This window comes from Lithobates pipiens, unplaced genomic scaffold (genome assembly GCF_037356315.1).
Source record: "Lithobates pipiens isolate NorthernLeopardFrog02 unplaced genomic scaffold, aLitPip1_a1.2 Scaffold_22, whole genome shotgun sequence".
NCBI classification, from domain to species: domain Eukaryota; kingdom Metazoa; phylum Chordata; class Amphibia; order Anura; family Ranidae; genus Lithobates; species Lithobates pipiens.
In genome coordinates this window covers 275,385,396-275,407,465 of record NW_027507784.1, presented here as the reverse complement: position 1 = coordinate 275,407,465, position 22,070 = coordinate 275,385,396, and the positions used below count along the sequence as shown (strand labels likewise).

The window sequence follows — 22,070 nt, the reverse complement described above, 5'->3', positions numbered from 1 at the left end:
CCCCATTGCTCATCAGAAGAACACCTTATCTTGACTTGATCTTGTAAGTCCTGATCTGCCTATGGTAAGTACCTAGGACAAGCATATATTAGCACCTCTGATCTCCTAGCACCCTATACTGCCTACAGAAGCAGGGAGCACCTCGGCTCTCCCACTGCTCATCAGAACACCTGACCCTCAAATTGTACAGTTCTGATCTGCCTTTAAGTATCTAAGACAAGCAGACATTAGCAGCACCACTGATCATCAATCACCCTGTCCCCCCTACAGAAGATGTAGGCAGCACCTCTGAGCTCCCCATTGCTCTTTAGAATAAGACCTAATCTTCAGATTGTCCAGTCCTGATCTGCCTTTAGTAAGTACCTATGACAAGCAGACATCAGCAGCACCTCGGATCTTTCCCATGCTGCCTACAGATTAGGTAGGTTGCACCTCTGTTCTCCACATTGCTCATCAGAAGATCTTCAAACTGGGGGTTATTTACTAAAGTCAAATACACTTTGCACTACAAGTGCACTGCAAGTGCTTTTGGAAGTGCAGTCGCTGTAAATCTGAGGGGGGCATGCAAGGAAAAAAAAAAAAAACAGCATTTTTGCTTGTAGATGATTGGATGATAAAAACAGCAGAGGTTCCCTTCATTTCAGTTATTCCCCTTAGATCTACAGTCACTGCACTTCCAAGTGCACATGCATTGGAAAGTGGGGTTGCCTTTAGTAAATAAACCCCATTGTCCCTTGCTGTGCTACATTTAGCAAGTCTCTATGATAGGCAAACCTCAGTAGCATCCCTGATTGCCCTGTGCTGCCTCCAATCTGGGCAGGCAGCACCTCTGCTCTTCCATTACTCATCAGAAAAATACATGATTTTTCAAGTGCTGATCTGCCTATAGTGAGTACCTGGGACAGGAGGACATCAGCAGCACCTCTGATCACCTATTGCCATGCATTGCCATGATCTCCCCATTGTTCATCAGAAGTACACATGATCTTCAGATTGTAAGTGCTGATCTGCCTATAGTTCCTAGGACAATCATATATTAGCACCTCTGATCTCCTATCACCCTATACTACTTACAGAAGAAAAAGGCAGCACCTCTGATCCCCCCATGTGTAGAACACCTGCCCCTCACACTATCTGTCTGTAGTAAGTCCCTAGGACAGGCAGAGCTAAGCACCACCCCGGATTGCCCTGTGCAGCCTCCCTCCAGCCCAAGGAGGCAACATCCCGTATTGCCCTGTGCAGCCCCCAGCCCTGTGCAGGCAGCACCCCAGATTGCCCTGTGCAGGCAGCTCCCCGGATTGTCCTGTGCAGGCAGTGCCTCGGATTGCCCTGTGCAGGCAGCCCCCAGCTCTGTGCAGGCAGCACCCCGGATTGCCCTGTGCAGGCAGCTCCCTGGATTGCCCTGTGCAGGCAGTGCCTCGGATTGCCCTGTGCAGGCAGCTCCCCAGATTGCACTTTGCAGGCAGTGCCTTGGATTGCCCTGTGCAGGCAGCCCCCAGCCCTGCGCAGGCAGCACCCTGGATTGCCTTGTGCAGGCATATCCCCAGATTGCCCTGTGCAGGCAGTGCCTCGGATTGCCCTTTGCAGGCAGCACCCCGGATTGTCCTGTGCAGACCCCAGCCCAGACAGGCAGCCCCCAGCCCTGTGCAGGCAGCACCCCGGATTTCCCTGTGCAGGCAGCACCCCGGATTGCCCTGTGCAGGCAGCACCCCGGATTGCCCTGTGCAGACCACAGCCCAGACAGGCAGCCCCCAGCCCTGTGCAGGCAGCACCCTGGATTGCTCTGTGCAGACCCTAGCCTGGGCAAGCAGCAGCCCAGATTTCCCTGTGCAGGCAGCACCCCGGATTGCTCTGTGTAGACCCCAGCCTGGGCAAGCAGCACCCCAGATTGCACTGTGCAGGCAGCACCCTGATCACCCTGTGCAGGCAGCGCCCCGATCACCCTGTGCAGACCCCAGCCTGGGCAGGCAGCACCCCAGATCACCCTGTGCAGACCCCAGCCTGGGCAGGCAGCACCCCGATCACCCTGTGCAGGTAGCACCCCGGATCACCCTGTGCAGACCCCAGCCCGGGCAGGCAGCACCCCAGATCACCCTGTGCAGACCCCAGCCTGGGCAGGCAGCACCCCAGATCACCCTGTGCAGACCCCAGCCTGGGCAGGCAGCACCCCAGATCACCCTGTGCAGACCTCAGCCTGGGCAGGCAGCACCCCGGATCACCCTGTTCAGGTAGCACCCCGGATTTCTCTGTGCAGACCCCAGCCTGGGCAGGCAGCACCCCGATCGCCCTGTGCAGACCCCAACCCTGGCAGGCAGCACCCCGGAGCACCTCTGTCTCGGGCAGTGATTTGGCTGGAAGCTCCTGCCCACTCGTCGGCTGTTTGTGTTGCTTAGTATAAGGGAGAAGGGGGCGGCGCCGGGGAGGTTGGCAATGGTATAATCTCTGCTCCAGATTATTTCACTCTCCCAGCCAGCCGCACAGAGCTGTGAGCAGCAGCTGACATCTCCGGACTTTCCCCGCTCCTCGCTTGGCTCTCGGAGGGATTACACCGCTGGAAGTGCGGGGATCTGATCTGCTCGTCGCTCCCACATTGGAGTTGGACCTTTTTTTTTTGGAAAGTTGTCTCCCCTGCAGCAGCCCTCTCCCAGACTGCTCTCTGCTGCCTTTTGTGCATTGTGTGATTTGTAGTGGCCGGGGAGGGGAGGGGTGCAGGGAGCTCCTCCGTACAGACAGGTGATGGGCGGCTCACAGGAGATCTAGATCTGCCTCTTCTGGGGGATCCGGACATGCACACCACCCCGAGCCTCTGCTGAGACAACCATCTGCAAAGAAGAGGGGGGAAGAGGAGAGGCAGCTTGGTGCTGGAGATCCCCCCCTCCTCCCCTATCCCCCCCCCCCCCCAAGAACCCAGATCGGTGACATTTGGTGGGGTGTTGATCCCCCTCTAAGGGATGGTACTGACTCCCCCAGACACAGGAGCAGTTCTGCAGCTCCTACATCAAGACGTTGTTGCATTGTCATTCAGTAGTAAGTGCAGCAGAACGCAATGACGAGCTGGGTTTGGATTTTGCTTCTAGGCGTCTGCTACCTGTCTCCTTCCCTTGGCGAGGTAGGTCTTCTCTGCTCTTCTTCTCCTCCATCCTTGTAAGACTAGATCCATAAGCAGATCTCTTCCCTATGGGCAGGGCTGGGGACACATCCATCCAGCATTTAAAAAAAAAAAAAAAAAAAAACCTTGCAAGCCTCAGATCACCAAAATGCTATCTATCCCCCCCCAACCTTCTAGATTCAAGATCTGCTTCCCAAGAGGTTCTGCAGCAGCTCCTTCTAATGACAGCTTCCCCTACAAGGATCCAAATCACCCCAATGATCTCTTTTAGATTGACAAATTCACATTCTCAGAGACCATGCCTAGACAAGGTTAGGGCATGTTCATGCACATTGCACTTCTAAAGCCTTTTTTTTTTCCTCCTTCCCTTCAAACTACACTATGTCAGAGGCCTTTACACATGTGATATACTGTATTCTTTTTTTTTTTTTTTGCTGAGCACATCTGTCTCCTTGTCTATACTGCCTCCTAGTACAAAAGTTACAAAGCTATAATCAATCTGGATTTGTTTGATCTTTAGACCTGCAGCAGAAAAAAAAAAAAAACGCTACATGTAAAATTGGCGCAGCAGTTGATGGTAGTGCAGAAAAAAAATATGTATTTGCTGATAATATTGGTGGCGGAAGGGAAAAAAAAATGCCCATTTAGAAGACACCATGCTGTCGTAAAGCAGGTCAACAGCTCTTCATTTTTTTTTAATATTTATAGAATTATTATTTTTTTCCCAGGTAGCTGGAAAATTTAATTAGTGAGTAGGGAATTAGTATATTTCCCTAGAGCCCTGCATTTGCGCCTTGGTCACACAAGACCAAGTTCAAAGAAGCCAGGTGAAATATGGATTTTACATTTTGCTGGTCTGGCTTGTATAAAAAAATGAAAAAATAAAATAAAGAAATAAGAGTAATACTGATGTGCAATGGTCCATCGCAACCAATTTCCTCTGGCAAATCAATAAAAGATAAATTCTGATTGGCTGCTAAGAAATGTTGCACCTGGCCTCCTTGCCATACACAAACATCCTTATTTTTTAAGTTTAATGCCAACCTGATTATGCCTTAAATACTTATTTAAAAAAAAAAAATTTTTAAATATATTTTATAAAAATAGCTATATGTATTTCTTTATGTCTACATCTGCTAATGGATATATGTATACCCTGTGTCTGTTTCACTGTAAATTTGGCATGCATTGTGGAGGGTCATGGATAACTTGGTGTATGAAGCGTGCCCCCCAGCACAGACAAGGTTAATAATGCATTTTTATTGGCGAGGGTGCAGAATATCCATGCTGTTGCATGTGTGTGAGAACTGGGCCAGACCTGATAAAGTTTCAAGGCTGTGTTATAAACTGTAATATATATCCTCAGGGTTCTTAAAGAAAAAAGGTAAATCCTGTCGCCTTTGGGGTTATTATCTATAATGGTAGGGTTTTATTACTTGAAGACTTTTTTTTTTGATGCAGTGTTGGGTGGAAGTGACTGTTGTAGATTTTCAGGGGGGGAGTTGAGATCAGACGATAGATTGTGTTGGGGGAGGTTGTAATCACTTGACTGTCAGGCTTGTGAACTACCTTTCTAACCTCCTCCCCAAGGAAAAAACTTGATGTTGATTTTATGGCTGACTTTAATTATGTGTCTAGCCCTTTCCTCTCATGGTGTTGGTTTATGTGAAAGTGGTGATCTCCAAAGCCACTGGTCTTTTATACTATGCAGTCATTTTTTATATATACATCAGGAGAGAGTTGCTAAGTTGCAACCACATTCTACTATTCAGCTATATATTGCTGACACTGTAGAGAGCACTACACATTACTATTAGTCTCAGCCCTAGAGGCACTTACAAGCTAATGTTCCCACCACATTCACTCATGCAATATTGAGCGAGTTAACCTTCCAGTATGCATTTGGATGGTGGGTGGTAACCAGAGCACCACAAGCATGGTGAGAACATACATGCTCTAGATCAGCCGTTCCCAACCTTTTTAATATAGGGGAACGCTTAAAATAACTTTCTGTTCCTGGGGAACCCTTGCTAATACTTGCTCTATTAACAGCTCGTGGTGATTGGGTAGCATGCCTTATATTTGTGGTCAGTGGGAAGAATCCCCCCTTACAGATGCCTAAAAAGATCATTGCTGTCCATGGTTACTTTTCGGAAAGGCAGAAATTGCTCATTGCTCAAGGAGCCACAAGCAACCTTTAGAGGTACCCTAGGGTTCCATGGAACTCAGGTAGTTATAGACAGGTGTGTTGCTTGTAGGAGATACCATAGAATATGTCATCATCACACCTAAATTCATGCAAAATGTTCAATTCATTTTTAATATTTCTGAGCCACGTATTTCTTCTTCAAGGACTGAGCAAGAATGAGCAAGTTTGCATGAACTATAGTGTGCTAACAACATATTCTATGGTCACCATTAGTGTTGTCTAATGTTACTTCTTCATGAACTTGTAAATGATGTGTAGTGGCTTCTTCTCTGGTAGGAGATAAGCCTAGGACCACAGTACTGCAAGAACGCCAAGAGGAAACCCATTCAAATAGAGAGTGCATATAAACTAAAATAAAAGCAGATAGTGCCCCTTGTGGGAAATAATCCAAATACTAGAGCTCTGCAAGGCCACTGAGCCAACATGCTGTCCTCAAACATTATGCCAGTAAAAAAAAAAATCATAGCCCCATAGTATTAAAAGTTGTGAATAAACATTTTTTTTTTTGACAGAAGAGCTTACAGTCCAAGTGCCATTCATCATTAGCTATACTTGGACTTGGGGAAAACCCTTATTTTATTTTTATTTTTAGGATAGTTGTTATTTATCATTCCGACTAGCGTTGCCTGGATTTTTCTTGTGCAACCTATATGGCCATCTTTACGTTTCTTCTTTGTGTCTTCATTTCCAGACAGTTTCTTTGCAGGAAGTCAGACTTGTGGCTAAACAGCAGAGGATATTTGTAAACTCTTCCAATGTTTGTTTTATTTGCAAAATGTTTAGAAATTAAATAGCTTGAGGTGTTATTTTCACCTTCTATTAGAAGAGCAATGATATGCAATAAACTATAGCAGCCAATCAGAAATTGTGTATTAGCTGCTTTGTGCGGGCAGGCTAATGAAAACTGCCTTGTGACTGCTTGCTGTAGGGCTTGGCAAATCATTGTTCTTTTTTTTTTAATTTAAAAGCCCTCTAATAAGCTGACGCAGTGTGAATTAACCAGGACCTAGTGACATTACTGCAGTATTAGGCATATCATACTTCATGTCTTCTGTGCCTGCCAAGTAGGGTGGGGGATAGCAGCATATTAAGACCAGCATGTTCAATACACTGCTGTCCCCTCACTGTACATGGCAGGCACAGAAAACTGCACCTCTAAGAGAGCTTTCGTGGTTGCTGAAGAGGAAAATAGGACATGCAGTGTTTTTACGTCTTTTAGCATCCCTAAAGTCGCCAAGTATCAAGTAGGAAAGCTACCTAGGTACACGTAAAATTAGTAGATGCTTGTAGATGCTTTCTTAGGAGGCAACAGGTAACCTCCGAAGTACTGCCGGTGAAAGCCTGAGCCATACCCTCTGAGTTATTAAAGGTGCAAGCTTTCTGGATAACTTGGATCCCTTCATCAGGTTTTTTAAAAAGTCGGATGAAAGTATCTAAGGGTGGGCATACATGCTTCCGAAACAAATATTGATTTCTTTTCTGATCCATCTATAGTCAACAACACATTCAATTGATATGTCACACACGGCTAAGTGGATTTCAATCAAGTGGTTAAGACAGGGTTTCTCAACCAGTGTTCCATGGAACCCTAGGGTTCCTCCACAGGTTGCTAGGGGTTCCTTGTTCCATCTTCTGCCTCTCAGATAAGTTACCATTGATATTTTTAGATATCTGTCAGGGGGTAATTCCTCCCAATGACCACAAGTGCAAGGAGCATTCTTCCCACTGACCATCACACTAATGTATCATAAGTTGTAGATGTAGCCATTTAAGCTTCCCTGAGACCATAAGTTATTTTAAGAGTTCCTCTGAGTTGAATATGTTGAGCAAGGCTGGATTAACGTATGATCATAACTTTATGATGATCGATTGCCTCTTTTTTCACCACATAATCTCAATGACCCAATCAATTGAAATGCTATTGTATTCTTGAACAATGCATCTTAGTGCTACTGATCAAGGTCAATCGGTCAATTATTTTCACTTTTGGTGATCGACTCGGTTTGATGGAATCAAATCTAAATAAAATCAAAATTGATCCAAAGGGAACTTATGGCTGTTCAATTTGTTTTTAAATTCAATTGTTTTGATTGATTGGATCAAATGAATACATAATAATAAAAAAAAAATGAAGTATGTGTGGCCACCATAAGTTAAGTTTACATCTTTAATAACTCAAGTTAGCCAATAGGTTCATTCACATGGGGATATGCGTATTTACTGCATTAAATGCAAGTTCTTGCTAGCAGAAGATCTTGCGTAAAATACGCACCCAAAAGTAGCATAGATGCGTACAGTTCTTCTAATGACTTAATTCCTTAATGTACATATGTCTACACACATAAAATTGTCAGATATGTATGGCCCCAGATGCAGCTGTGTCACCCCCTTTTTTTTCATACGCTGCTAAACACGGTGCACTTTTTCATTTTCCCCATTGATTCCTACGGTGCTGCGTAGATGCATAAAAACTATATGCTGTAAGCATCTAAAGGCTGCGTTTTAGACGCCAGTGTGAATGAGCCCTAAAGAGTTTCATTTCAACTGCAGACCTTCTGCGTTGATCGATGGCTAACACGTTACAACACTCTACTACTGCTATGAAGCAAGTGCTGTTGAAATAGGCAGAGACGGTCAAAGACGACTTTTACTAAGAGAAAAAAAAAAAAGAAGTGAGCTAGGGAGCAAAGGTAACCCGGGCAGGCTACGATAAGGTGTAAATAAGGCGTAAGAAGCAAGTGAGTGACGCTGACATTTGTTTTCCTTTGTGACTGTAATAGGAAATCTGCAGCACTTTCCCCTGGTGACATTGAAGATAATTAGGCCTCTTTCACACATTGACGGAAGCTAGAGCAACCCTTGATCCAGCGCCGTCTGAGGCCTGGTGCTAGAATACAGAAGGTCTACCCGAGTTGTGCGTCTGTGCTGGTTTTGCCCCGTCATGCATGTATTTTATCCTGCAGCATGCTCACCCGGGAGGGAGGGACTGGGATGCACGCTGTACATTTGTAGTGGGAGTGGATAATCACTGGGAATGGGAAGTGACTGTGAACTGTATTTTAAATGTGTTTCTTCCCTGGCTATGTGAAGGAAGCAGAGATCCCTCAGGAGCTGATAGAGAAACTGGCTCACAGCGAAATCCACAGCATCCGTGACCTACAGCGCATCCTGGACATTGATTCCGTAGGTAAATTCAATTTCCTTTTTACCTTCTCACAGATTTTTATGGCTGCTTTACTTTTTAAAGGGCTTGTATACGGAAAACCACTCTCAGAGTAAAGCTGGCCATACACTGGTAGATTTTCGAATGAGCGTTAGTACGAAAAAATCTCATCAGTGCATTCAGTAATAACAGAGAATCGCCAGATGTCCTTCAGAAAGTTTGATTGCTTTTAACATTCGATTTTCACAAATGAAAACCACATATACATTTAGAAATGTGTACATTTAAAAGGAATTTCTGTCCCGCTGTTTCAAAATTTCTCACAAAATATATAAATAAATAAATAAATTGTCGATTTGTCGCCTTTAACAATTAGAATATCAAACAAACATTCATAAAATAAAATCTTCTGTTGAAATTCTGCTAGTGTATGGTTAAACTTCAGGCTTTAGGCTCCATGCACAATGAAGCTCATAAATGGCCATTTTTGGGAGGTTTTTTTTAACAGCCCATAAACTCCCCTCTATGTTATCCTATGTGTCCCCAAAAAAATAAAAAAAAAACACCAACGTGGAAAAACGATAAAAGAACGCTAATAAACGATATTGCAAAAGCGTTAAAAAACTTTGAAAGACTCACTGCAAAGCTACTAGCGTTTTTATAACATTATTTTAACGTTCAGTGTACATGGAGCCTTAGAAGCACATTTCTATATGTTTTTTGTCATTTAGGGAGATTCAATAAGGGATTTGCAACATGTTTCTGTGGGTGTGTATGTAGTTCATGAAAATTTAAGTAGTTCTGACTTACAACACTTTTACTGTAGGGCCCTATTGGTTACTATATGTATTTATAAAGGGCCTGCAAATTATGAAGTGCTTTACACATTGTACATTGACATTAGTCCCTGTGCTCCAGGGGCTTACAATCGAAGGTCTTTATCTGGCATGCTTACTAACTAGGGCCAGTGTAGACAGGAGCCAATACGACTACCAGGAAAACTCATAAAGAAATAGCGCCATATCATTGATAAGGAAAGTGGAGGTAAAGAGCCATTTGTCACACTACGGCAAGACTCCTTATGAATTCCAGGGATTTTCTCCCTTGCCCTCCAAGCCTGTGCTGGTTTGAAGTTAGCTGCTTCACAAGCACTCATACAAAGTCTCTAAAGCACTGCAGAATAAGTCCCAGCTCAGCACTAAGTGGTTACCACCAAGAGTAACAGAGGTCAGGTAATGGCATGCGAAGAGTTCTAGAATGCTTTATTGTCACGTTATTTACTGTAAACCTTTTTATATTATTTATTCTGCTTATGACTATATGTTCTTTTATGATTAAAGGTCTTTGGGTATCAACTAGGGTTATTTCCCCAAGGGCACCCATCAGATTCAGGGCCTGTTCGCATTTGTGCATCTAGTAACTCAAATGCGTTGGGGCACCCAATCCTTTTGAGGCACCTTAATGCATCTGCAGCATTTTCATCAGTGTAGGGAACAACAATGCATACTATGTGGAATGGGGTGCTCTGTACAACACAGTTGTATTGGGGTTCTATTCTATATCGAATGGCACTACAGCATGCATAGCACCATGCGTGACCATATGGTAAATACGTGGTTACTGTCTTGAGTGTGAAGCCTTGCTTTCCATGACAAGTCTGATGTTGATTGGTGGCTAAGGAGGTATAACTCCAGTTTTAAGTAATAACAAATGAATACAGACGTCTCCAAGGGCTTGTTAACATCATGTCTGTTGAGCTGCATTTTTCTGCAGAGGAAGGGCACAGAGACCAATTGTCGTCGTGTTTAGGCCATACATATGGGCAGAAAAACTCATCTCAATGGACATGGTTGGAACAAGCCCCAAAGGTTTTATCACGCTGAAATTACCAAATACAAGTTATATGTATTGTATTTAATATATATATATATATATATATATATATATATATATTTATTTATATATTATGATTTTTTTGTTAGCGGTCTTCTGCTTGTACATGTCAGTTCGCAAACATTATCGCACACGTGTGAACATGGTAAAATATCACCGCCTTCTGAACTGCACCAGATTCTTTGAGGCAATAAAGCTTCATTCACAGGAGGGGCCGCCATTGAGAATCATCAATTCTTGCTGGTGGATAAACTAATTGTATGCACACAGTGTGTGTGTGTGTGTAAACAGCTGCAGCCACCAGTGGCGTGGTCATATCTGTACCCTGTGCAAATGATTGGCTGTCGCCACCTATGTGTGCATGTAATCGCTCATCCTGGTGGTTACATGTAATTATAGACTGTGACTGGCCCATGGTGCAGACAGATTGCGTCCAGGGGATGGCATTTCTGGCAGCATGCAAACTAGCCATCAGTTTGGCCTGGACGCATCTGACTGTGCCCAAAACCGCAGGTAACTGGATATATATGAATTAGGGTTTCCACCTGTCCAGGATTCACCCGGACAGTTCGGGTTTTGAATCATGTGTCCAGGTTTCAGTCCACTTGAAACCTGGACACAATATTCAGGCAGTAATGTAGCTCAGAACAGAGCCTGATAGGAGGGTGAGGGGGCACTATACAAGCCACATTACTGTTCTCCATGGAGCCCCCAAAGGTGTCCTAGGTCTTTTACAATCCTTTACAGAATGCAAAAAAAAATATTTTTTTTGCTGTGCGCCACTAAAGTGTTCGGGTTTGGCTTGAAGAAAAAGTGGCAACCCTAATACGAATAGAGATGGCTGCTGTCAGCCTATTATTACTTTGTACGGGCTGAGTGGCCGCGGCTATACGTATAAACACCTGTCATTCCAGCCGTATGAATCAACCGATTCTTGCCGCTGGGATTGTGTGTAATCGCCCCCTGTGAAGGAGGCTGTAAATGTAATAAAATAACAAATCATAAGAAATAAATGCTGTCTGAAAAAAAAACAATAGATAAAAAAACGTGTGCACTTGATTGAATTGACCCTAATTGCAGATGATATTGGAAGCCAACGTTTGGGCACAATTGGTAAATCAGTGTTTCTCAACTCCAGTCCTCAAGGCGCCTCAGCAGGTCATGTTTTCAGGATTTCCCTCAGATGAAATGGCTATGGTAACTAATTTGATCAGTGAAACCGATCAAATCACCTGTGCAAAAAAATGGAAATCCTGAAAACATGAACCTTGAGGACTGCAGTTGAGAAACACTGGGTTAAAGAGATGAAAGGTCAGATTCCTGGGCCATAAACAGCAGCTGAGCCATTGATAAAGCAATGGTGCTTATGATGAATGGGTGTGACTTTACTCCCTTGGGAGAGAAGGGTGAAAACCGTCTTGGTTGTTATAGAAGGTGACCTGTGTTCATGTTCATTGTCTACTCCCAGAGGAAGAGACTGCAGGTCTGTTTCTAATGCTTTCTGTAGCTGCTTTAAAGTGAGAGAATCCCCACTATAAGTTTGTGTTCCCATTAACTTAAAATTACTCTAAACTATTCTTACCTTTTTTAGTTGTTTTGCAGAGCACATTTTATACATAGGACTCTATAGGCAGCTTTTAAGCTATTCTGAACAATTTACAATTAAGGTGACTAACACGGTTCGAATCAGGAGCTGGCCAAGATTCGAACCATGTATGGGCAGCTATAGCCGGTAGCAATAATCACCGTCTTCTCCTGGTGGGGACGTCTTCCACCAGGACAATGGCCTGGCAGGAGGGATTCCCACATCAACACTGTATGTGTTGATGGGGGAATTGAGTGAACTTTTCTGCAACCCGTGGTTGCAGGAAGGAAATTTGCTTAAGTTATGGCCGGCCTAAAGGAGAGTTTTATTTTAAAGGGGTTGTAAACCTTTGTGTTTTTTCACCTTAATACATTCTATGCATTAAGGTGAAAAACCGTCTGTCATGCTGCAGCCCCCCCCAGTGCCCCCATTTTACTCACCTGAACCCGATCTTTTTATCCCCAGGGATGAGCACACCAGCTAGAGCTAGCTGGTGTCTCATGTCCTGATTGGATAAATTGATAGCAGCGCAGCCATTGGCTCCCATTGCTGTCACTCAAATCCAGTGATGCGGGCAATAGACGCAGAAGCAGGACTTGGGAGCGCACCCATACGAGTTTTCCGCTATCCATACTAGCTCATTATGCCTTTGTCTTGCAGGTGTTAGTTTTTTTGTTTTTCAAAGTGGCTTACAACCACTTTAAGGTGCATTAATATACAACGTGAACGTACCACTCAAGCCATGCAATCTTTAAAGCAGATCTATTTAAATTTATTTAACTGCTTTCCAAAACAGTCACATTCAAAGCATGCTGTGAATAACTGTCACATCTTGCTTGTTCTTTCAAGTGAACTGTCACACCATCAAATGGCTGGTATCCAAACTGATCACATGTGCAGCACCATGGCAACTGCAGATTAGACAGAGGTTAAGATGGCAGCCTCCTTAGCTGTAAAGAATTGGAGGGGGTAGTTCTGCTTTAACCCTTTGTTAGGACAAACAGCATGTAAATTTAGTTTACAATTCAAAGTGAGATTTGCCAGAACAGTACAGGCACAGTTAAAGCTGAAGTTTAGCAAAAACATTTTTTTTTTTACTTTATAGCTTTAGTTACTTTATTTACTTTATAATCACACCTATGCGAACTGGATGTGGGTTTCTCAGCATCCAATTCGCATGACAGAAGATTTTGACCGACTCTCTATGGACTCGGTTCACATAGTGGCTTGCACAGGAACGCTATGGGGGTTATTTACTAAAGGAAAATCCACTTTGCACTGCAAGTGTACTTGAAAGTAAAGTCGCTGTAGATCCGAGGGGGACATGCAAGGACAATAAAAAACAGCATTTTAGCTTGCACATGATTGGATGATAAAATCAGCAGAGCTTCCCCTCATTTCAGATCTACCCCTTAGATTTAGAGCGACTGCACTTCCAAGTGCACTTGCAGTGCAAAGTGGATTTGCCTTTCGTAAATAACCCCCAGTGTGTCTTTGGCTCCATTTCAGGGCCAAATTCAGGCAAAAATTCAGCCCTAATTCGTCCCTGAAACAGAAATCAGGGAGGCATCGGACCCCCTGCTGCAAGCCACATCCATCGGCGGTGTGAACTCAGCCTTACTGCAAGGCTGCCTTGTCCTCTTCCTGATGCTGAATTTCCAGTGCTAAGGGGGTAACAACTCAGGGTCTCCAGGTTTATCTGCACTATAGATGATCCAATGGGGACACACCCCCTCCTGCCCTCTTTCACTGAATACACTGTCTGTAACAGGATCTGTAAAAGGGGGAGAAAATAATGTGCGACTATGACACCCCCCAAAAATTTCAGTGGCTCTTTGCCCCTTCCTGGGGGAGGAGTGCTTAGCTCCACACAGCACTGGGGACTTGCCAGTGAAATCTTGGGGGGGTTCCCTATATCCTGCATTCCAGAACCTGGTCCCTGAATGGACATGATTCTAAATGCCTGTACCACATGATACATCGTTCAGCCCCATCCAGCTGCAGCCTGTAATAGATTTTAACAGACGGCCTACAGCAGGGCTGGATGCTGCATCTGACACATTCCCCCCCCCCCCCAAGGTACACTGCAGCCCAACAACCAATGTACAAGAGGCCTAAGAGGTTGAAAATGTTAGTGTTAATGGGAATGTAAAGTATTTATCATTTTTTCATAATTATTTTTCCTGTGAACACAGCTCAATTTCAGCCAATATGTACACGCACTTTGTGGCATTTAGATTTGTATTTTAGAGCAGCATTCAGGGACTAAGAAAAAAAAAAGGAGCCTACTAGCGAAAATGCATGTGGGGGCTCATTCATTGTACAAGTGGAGGCAGACGCAATGGGGTTGATTTACAAAGGCAAATAGACTGCACTTTGCAGTTGCTTTCTGCAATTGCAGTTGCTCCAGGGCTTAGTAAATGAGGGAAGGCTTCACTTTGCAAAGAATACCCAATTTACATGCAAGGAAAATAAAAAAAGCATTTTTACTTGCACGTGATTCAAGGATGGAAGTCATCGGAGCTTCTGTTCATTTTACTAAGCTCTGGAGCAACTTCTCTTGCAGAGTGCACAGTCTTTTTGCCTTTAGTAAATCAACCCCAATGGCTGCACAGATACAGCTACATGCCACAGTTTGATATGTGTGCAGGAGTGGGTGCATTGATCCAAACGTAAATAAATATATGAATATTCTAACCAGTAATAAAAGTACCATATATATTCGAGTATAAGCCGAGTTTTTCAACCCATTTTTTAGGCTGAAAACTGGCCCCTTGGCTTATACTCGAGTGAGCCGTACAGCAGACCCTTTGAGTACCTTTGATTACTAAAACAGCGGGAGTATCCTGCTGTGTTATGCAATCTGTTTGGCCATCCATTGTAACAAAGCCCCAAATCCTCCTCGTCCGTTATAGAGGAACACTGATACAATGCTAGGAAACTGTATCAGTGTTCCATGTATCGTGGATGAGGAGGAGGGGGGGCTTTGTTACGATGGACGGCCACCAAACAGACTGCATAACACAGCAGAAGACACCCGCTGTTTTCGTAATCAAAGGTACGGCTGCAGATGGGCACAGTGAGGCTGAAAATGGACACAGTCAGGCTGCAAATGGGCACAGTCAGGCTGCAAATGGGCACAGTGAGGCTGCAAATGGGAACAGTGAGGCTGCAGATGGGCATTGTTTACCCAGTAGCTGCTGCATTTTTCCACCCTAGGCTTATACTCGAGTCAATATGTTTTCACAGTTTTTTGTGGTAAAATTAGGTGCCTCAGCTTATATTCGGGTCGGCCTATACTCGCGTATATACAATAAGTCAAATACATGATTATTCTAGCTAATAGAATGAGTTTACATGCCTGCGATCCTAAACGCTGTAAACTCACATAAATGCACATATTAATGTGCCACAACAAGCATTTTTTATGCTGGATTTTTCTGTCAGCTTCTTATAGAAAGATCCAGCATAGGTAGGACTATTTTAATATGCCAATGTGCATGAGACCTAATTGCGACCTGCTGCTGTATACTGCTATTCCCACAGTGACCATTCAGCTTTCCCCTAGCTAACCAGCTCTAGAGATGGGAAAGTGACGTTTGTACCAGGCAGGCTGCCTCATTGATCAGTGTATGCTAAACAAGAGCTGTCGAGTTGATTTATTAAAATGGAGAATACAAAATCTGGTGCAGCTGTGCATAGAAACCAATCAGCGTCCAGTTTTTTTTTTGTCATGAACAAGCTGAATTTAGAAGCTGATTGGCTACCATGCACAGCTGCACCAGATTTAGCATTTTCCAGTTTTAGTAAATCGACCCCTGTTTGTATCACCCACATTGGCCAATTAGATCCCAACTTATAGGATCCTTCTTTCAGAAAGGAAAAATCTGTGGGAAACACAGTTTTGACTGAACCTATGGCAATAGAGTAATGGTATAGGTTGAGATTTTTTTTTTAAATGGTCTCTTTTTACCACAGGCTGTTATGCTTTTTAGTAATTTTGTTACACTTGAGGTATTGCAAAATTGTATTCATAGTTCTGACTTCCGTTTTGGAAAATCATCATACCGATTTTGTAACATAATTACAAAACATCCCTTAGAAAGCCTTAGGGGAAAAATGTGCAATCATTATTTCAATTATCTGGGATTATATGGCACCATTTTTTTGCTGATTTCTACCTGTTGACAGGACTGTAAGCTATAAACTGGGAGGAAAGATTATGCCTGGTGGTGAAAAGCTCGCTGACAATAGCCATGTTATGATTGTGTCTCTAATGAATAGGGAAGAGTCTTTGATGACATTTGGGTGGCAGCTTCTGTCGAGTGCATGCCTTTAGCAATTTTCTCTGTCTTGCTTTTGAAGTCATGTTGAGGCCTACTAACTTTGGCCATCGTCATATATTATAATATTAAGCTATTTTCCTTTTTTCTTTTTTTTTTTTTTTCTTTTTTTGTTTGGTATTAAAACAAATTGGTGTCAAAGGATCACAAAGCCTGTTGGAACAAGACTACAAGCGCTGAAATCTGCAGACCTTATTCACACGGCCTCTTCGGTCGAGGTGTAATTGTAGGGCTGTCTATAGAGGCCTGGTTTTCTGCTTCATGACCTCCCTTATGTTGCTGAGCTTTGAGCAGGTAATGAAGCACCCGAATCCCAGACACAGCTGATTGTGCATTTTCAAGATTAAAGCTGCTTTTATCTTGAAAGGGGTAAAAAGAAAAAAAAAACATTACTGGTGAACCTTCAATTAGACATTGCAGTGTTTGTAGTACAAAATGGTGGACACGTGCATCATTGCTTTGTTATATAATGAGTAAATTAGTATGGATAGAAATATTTAGTGTCTATTTTTAGCTAGAAGACTAAATATTCAGTCAATTCAAGCTTTGAGCATTTGTGATAATACGTGTTGTCCCATTCCTCTAAAACTGGACTCCTATGAATAGCTCAGGTCCAGTGGAAGGGCCTGATTAAAACAAAGTGTGTGTGGAGTTAGGCCCTTTTACATGAGTGATACAAATAGGTGGTTTATCTGTGTTTTTACCACCCCTGACTGTCCCCATAAAGCCTGCCATGGCAGTCAGACAGCTAGCAAGCAAAGCAAAGCTGAGTTTGACAGGGGACATCTATTCAGGTCAATAGAACTGAGCTGCAACCACGGGCCGAACATAACTTGCTGCTGCTGTGCATTATTTCAATACAAAAACCCTCCTGGGAATATAAAAATGTGTTCAGGAGGTGCCAGGATCACCTCTTAAATTCTTGGGAGCCACTGCTCTACCACCCTCTGAAAAGTGTGCTGCAACCAGGAGCTGTGTGTGGCTCATGGTTGCAGGTCAGTCCTATTGACCTGAGTAGATGTTGCCTGTCAAACTCAATATGCAGAAATGCTTTGCTTCTTGGCTGTCTGACTGCTGTGGGTTATGCTCTACTCTGCACTGGATGTGTTGACGCAAATGGACAGTCCACTGCCAAAGTGTGGGGGATAGCCATCTGCTGATGGGATAATTGTACATTTTTGGGATTTATGGTGAAAGACTTGTGCATTACAATTAATTAGCCAGAGAGCCTGTGTAGTTCATATGAGCTCAGTTTTAGGTCTCATGCACACTGGAAGTTTTTGGACGTTTTTACAGCAGCTGTTTTTGGCTTCAGATGTTTTTTTCTACAGTCAATAAACTCCCCATCATGTTATCCTATGTGTCCATGCACACAGAGGCTGTTAGTTTTTTAGTTTTTGGCTGGGGTGTTTTTTGGCTGTAAAAAAATGCCAAAACTAGTGGGTTCTGAGTGGAGTTTTTCAGCTGATTTTCAAAATGCTGATAAATGCCCAAAAACGTGGCTCGCCAAAGTTTTTTGACGTTTTTGATGCATTGAAAAAAGACAAATAAACGCTAAAAAACCTTATTGCAAAAAACGTTGGAAACCGTTAAAAAACTCACTGCAAAGCTACTGGCGTTTTTATAATGTTATTTTAACGTCCAGTGTGCATGAGGCCTTAAAGGGAAGAAGCAGCAACCCCATGTGCACCCATTTCTATGTGGTGGATCTGGCCTTTTTGAGAGTTGTGCCAATGTTGCAGGTATATGCATTGTAAGACCTGGAACCTTTTACATTTCTTTGCTGTGTGTGTGTGTGTGTGTGTGTGTGTGTGTGTGTGTGTGTGTGTGTGTGTGTGTGTGTGTGTGTGTGTGTGTGTGTGTGTGTGTGTGTGTGTGTGTGCTAAGAGCAACTTTGAACATTAGACAGATGAGAGTACCACAAATCATAAAATAATTCCAGTAAGAATTCTATTTCATGACATGATCAAAAAGCCAAGGTCTTTCCAGGGGTTAAAACTCCATATTCATTAGGGCTTGGGTATTGGCAGTAAGTTAAAATTTGTACTGGACTACAGTTGTAAAGCCAAATGGATATCCCAAAATAATGACTGTCGCCAAACCCCCAGCTTTCAGTTTGGCTACTTAGATTATTTGGCTACCCACTATAATCCTTCCAATGTTCTATGGACTGCTCCAGGTCACCTTTGGGACACCTTGGTTGACAGAGAGCTGCCTCTATAAATTAAATTCTGACTTCTTCCTTTTACAACTGAGGTTTACCCTGGCATCCAGTTCTCCACCAATACATACCTACTAGGAGCAATATCGAGGCATTGGGGTTGATTTACTAAATCTGGTGAGTGCAAAATCTGGTGCAGCTCTGCAGAGAAACCAATCAGCTTCCAGGGTTTTCTTTGTCAAAGCTTGTCGAGTTCCAAAGAAATCTTTTTTTTAAGTCAGCAGCTACAAATACTGCAGCTGATGACCTTTAAAATACACTTACCTGTCCAGGGCTCCCGCGATGTCCTCACCCGAAGTCGATCTGTCCCTCGGCTCTCGGATGGAGGCGCCGCCTGGTTCTCTAGTGCTCATGCGTGAGTCATGCTGCACATCCTCACTGGTCCCTCTTGTCTTCTGGGACCCAGTGGACCCTGCGGTGATCTATGCCTGGAAGTGGGAGCAAATACCCCCCCCCCCCCAAAAGGTGCCAAATGAAATGTGACACTTGAGGGGGGGGGGAATCCAATCAGCTGAATTTACATTTTTGGGTGGACCTCCGCTTTAATTGAACAAGCTGGAGTTTATTAGCGGCCCTTGTACCCGGCAGGCTGCCCCATTGATCAATGTATGCTAAACAAGAGCAGTGGGATTAGTTTACTAAAATTGGACAAAATCTGGTGCAGCTCTGCATAGAAACCAATCAGCGTCCATTTTTTATTATAAGCTTAATTGAACAAGCTGGAGTTAGAAGCTGATTGGATACCATGCACAACTGCACAAGATTTTGCACTCTCCAGTTTTAGTAAATCTACATGTAGAAACGTTGAGGTAGAGTCAAACTAAAGGACTGCCCACATCCCAATAACATAAAGCAAATGGAGAAATTGTTCCCCTTTAATGGGACTTTAATGGCCCTAGTGATTGAGGAGTCAATCACAATATGTAATACACAAGGTATAATAGATAAAATTGGGGACCATTCCATCATGTCACTTGGTCATTGCCATGCCATGTTGACTTTTATGTTGTTCAGCCACTTTTCTTGTACACATGTACAGATTCTGCTTTTATAATATATGTATTTAATAAAATTATATTTTTATACAATTTCTTTCTATTATACCTTGTTTATTACATATTACATATTACATTTATTGCATAGGCCAGGGACAGCTCCACTGGGGTGTCTGTCATAGTGTTATATTGTAGACTTGTGCATTATATTTATTTGGGCTAGTCCAGTGTTAATTTTGATTTTTTTCTTAATGCCATTAATGGTGTGAAAATTCTCAATAAGGCACAAAAAAACGTCCCACGTTCGTAGCTACATTCCAGCGTAAACTCATAAGTAATGTAATGTGAGTGTGACCCTTCTAATCATGGTAACAATAATAATAAACTCAAAAATAGTATTAACAGCATTAATAATAACTATTAATCATAACCCCTTTTTAAGTCTAAGAGATAATCTGTGTACTGGTAAACTTTATACTGCTATTCACTTATTACTATCACAAAAATTTCAGTTTATATCTCCTTAAAAATCATCTTTTATAATCCCGTATATGCTAATTATTTTGTGTTTCAAAAAACTTTTGGGTCGTACTTTGTTTCCGATCAGGTGCAGTCTTACTCATTTGTTTTTTTTAAGGATGAATACTGCATTGTTTAAAGAAAAATTGTTAGTTCTGATAACTAACGAGAAAATTTTTCAAACATGTCCTTTTTGGAAATTTTCATCTGAGCAGTCGACATCTGCTCTCCAAAGCAGTATATTAAAGAACAGAAAATCAAAAAATGGTACTGAATATGGACATTTTCATCCAGTTTTCTAATAATGTGTCCTAGGCTTTGCCTTTAAGCTAATCCATTAAATAAACCCCCTAACATTTAGAAAAAAAATAACCTTTTCCACTTACGCTAATCCTGAACGCAAAACTATATGTCATATACATTTTAACCACCATTAACTGAGCTATTACCAATAATGGGGGATCTGTCACTCAAATTATTCTATTATTTTCGTTACCTTATGGGGCTGATACTTTGGCACCAATTTGTATCAGTCTTGACTATTAATGGCTCAAATTTATTTTGCCTCTGAAATGCCAAATAACGCAATGGATTTGGTTCTTAATGTCACTTTAGTAGCAGATATACTACAAAGGCTAGGCTAATGTTTTATGTTTTCTAATGTTGTTCCTCTCCCCAATATGATAGATATTTGACAAAATGGCGCCTAAGCAGTATGTAGTTAGTAATGTGCTATAGGGCTTTGAGATGGTGCTGAAACACACATTTCTCATCGATTCACATTTATTTAAATAACTCTAATTAGGACTCTTATGAATGCCTATCTTCAACCTCACATGTCTGATTAATTCATGAAGGAGCTCCCATATGCATATAACCTTTCTCTGTGGGATAGGCTTAGCATAGGCAATATATAAAATATTTAAAACTGCTTATGAGCTTTATTGTGCCCCCACTTCTAAAAGTATGTATGGCTTGAGGAGTATGTGATGTGATTTATTTTTTGGTTTATGAGAATGCAGGAATAGGATATAAAGCAAAAAAATTAATAGCAAAAATATGAATTACCATATTTAAGGTATTATTATTATTATTATATTATATGGAGAAAAAAGGTCCATTACTTATAGCAACTAGATTCCAATTAGGAAAAATAACTACCTGGGATTCTACAGGCAATGGAGACTTTTTTTTTATAATTTTGAACTTTTTCAGATTGGTAGAGATTTACAGAGTCACATTTAGTATACCATACAACATGTGGTGCTCTTGAATGCCTGGTTTATAAATACCATATTTGTTTTCCTTTACATTTTGTACTGCATGGAGAAGCCCAAGGAACCTGGTTGCAGTGGGTAATGAAGACTGGCAAAATAATAATAAACAGGTTGATTTATTAAGACAGTACAAAGTAGGACTATTGTTCCTTGGTGCAAAAGTTTATGGCAAAGTATTTTTTGTTGTTGGTTTTGACATGTTATGTTTGTAATGATAATCCCAATACTATAGTTAATGTTTTGTTTTGCTTAAAGTAGAACTATAGGCATAACTTTCTTTTTCATTTTGGATAGAGTAAGGGAGGGCTATATCCCCTGTAAGATTTTTTCTGCCATCTGTGTCCCATTGAGGAGATTTCCCTTCACTTCCTGTCCCATAGCCAAACAGGAAGTGTGAAGAAATCCCTGCAAATTTAGGGAATTCCTTGGGGACTCCCAGGTCACCAGAACTAATGTACCCATTGGAACATTTCCCCTCTATTACTTTTCTGGGGACAACACAAAATGTGGGATTTTCATTTTACTTTGACATTCAAGGATAATGGTAAACAGGACAAATAGAGAGGGTAAATCTCTCTATCGAGGGTACAGACAGCAATACAAACTGACAAGCATTCGAATCCCTCTCCACTCTATCCAAAACTAAAAAGAAAAGCTTTGCCTTCAATTATACTTTAATGCACTGCGTTTGTAGGTACCAAATCGCGTAGTATGGTGTCGAATGCGGTTTGGTGCAGTGTGTTCTATAAAGGTAGT

General features: G+C 42.3%; 1 protein-coding gene across 3 annotated transcripts in view; it reads left to right on the top strand.

Annotated features, from left to right (window-relative positions):
- Nucleotides 1-2,448: 2,448 nt before the first annotated feature.
- The window catches only part of PDGFA (platelet derived growth factor subunit A), a 101,974-nt gene continuing 82,352 nt past the window's right edge, over nt 2,449-22,070 (top strand). For 2 of the 3 annotated variants that reach the window (XM_077449054.1, XM_077449053.1), the window contains exons 1-2: nt 2,449-3,109; nt 8,409-8,505. In XM_077449054.1, the coding sequence (XP_077305180.1) occupies nt 3,047-3,109; nt 8,409-8,505 (160 nt within the window). In that variant the 5' untranslated portion in view covers nt 2,449-3,046. The remainder of the gene's footprint in view (nt 3,110-8,408; nt 8,506-22,070) is intronic. The other variant, XM_077449055.1, reaches the window with a different exon arrangement.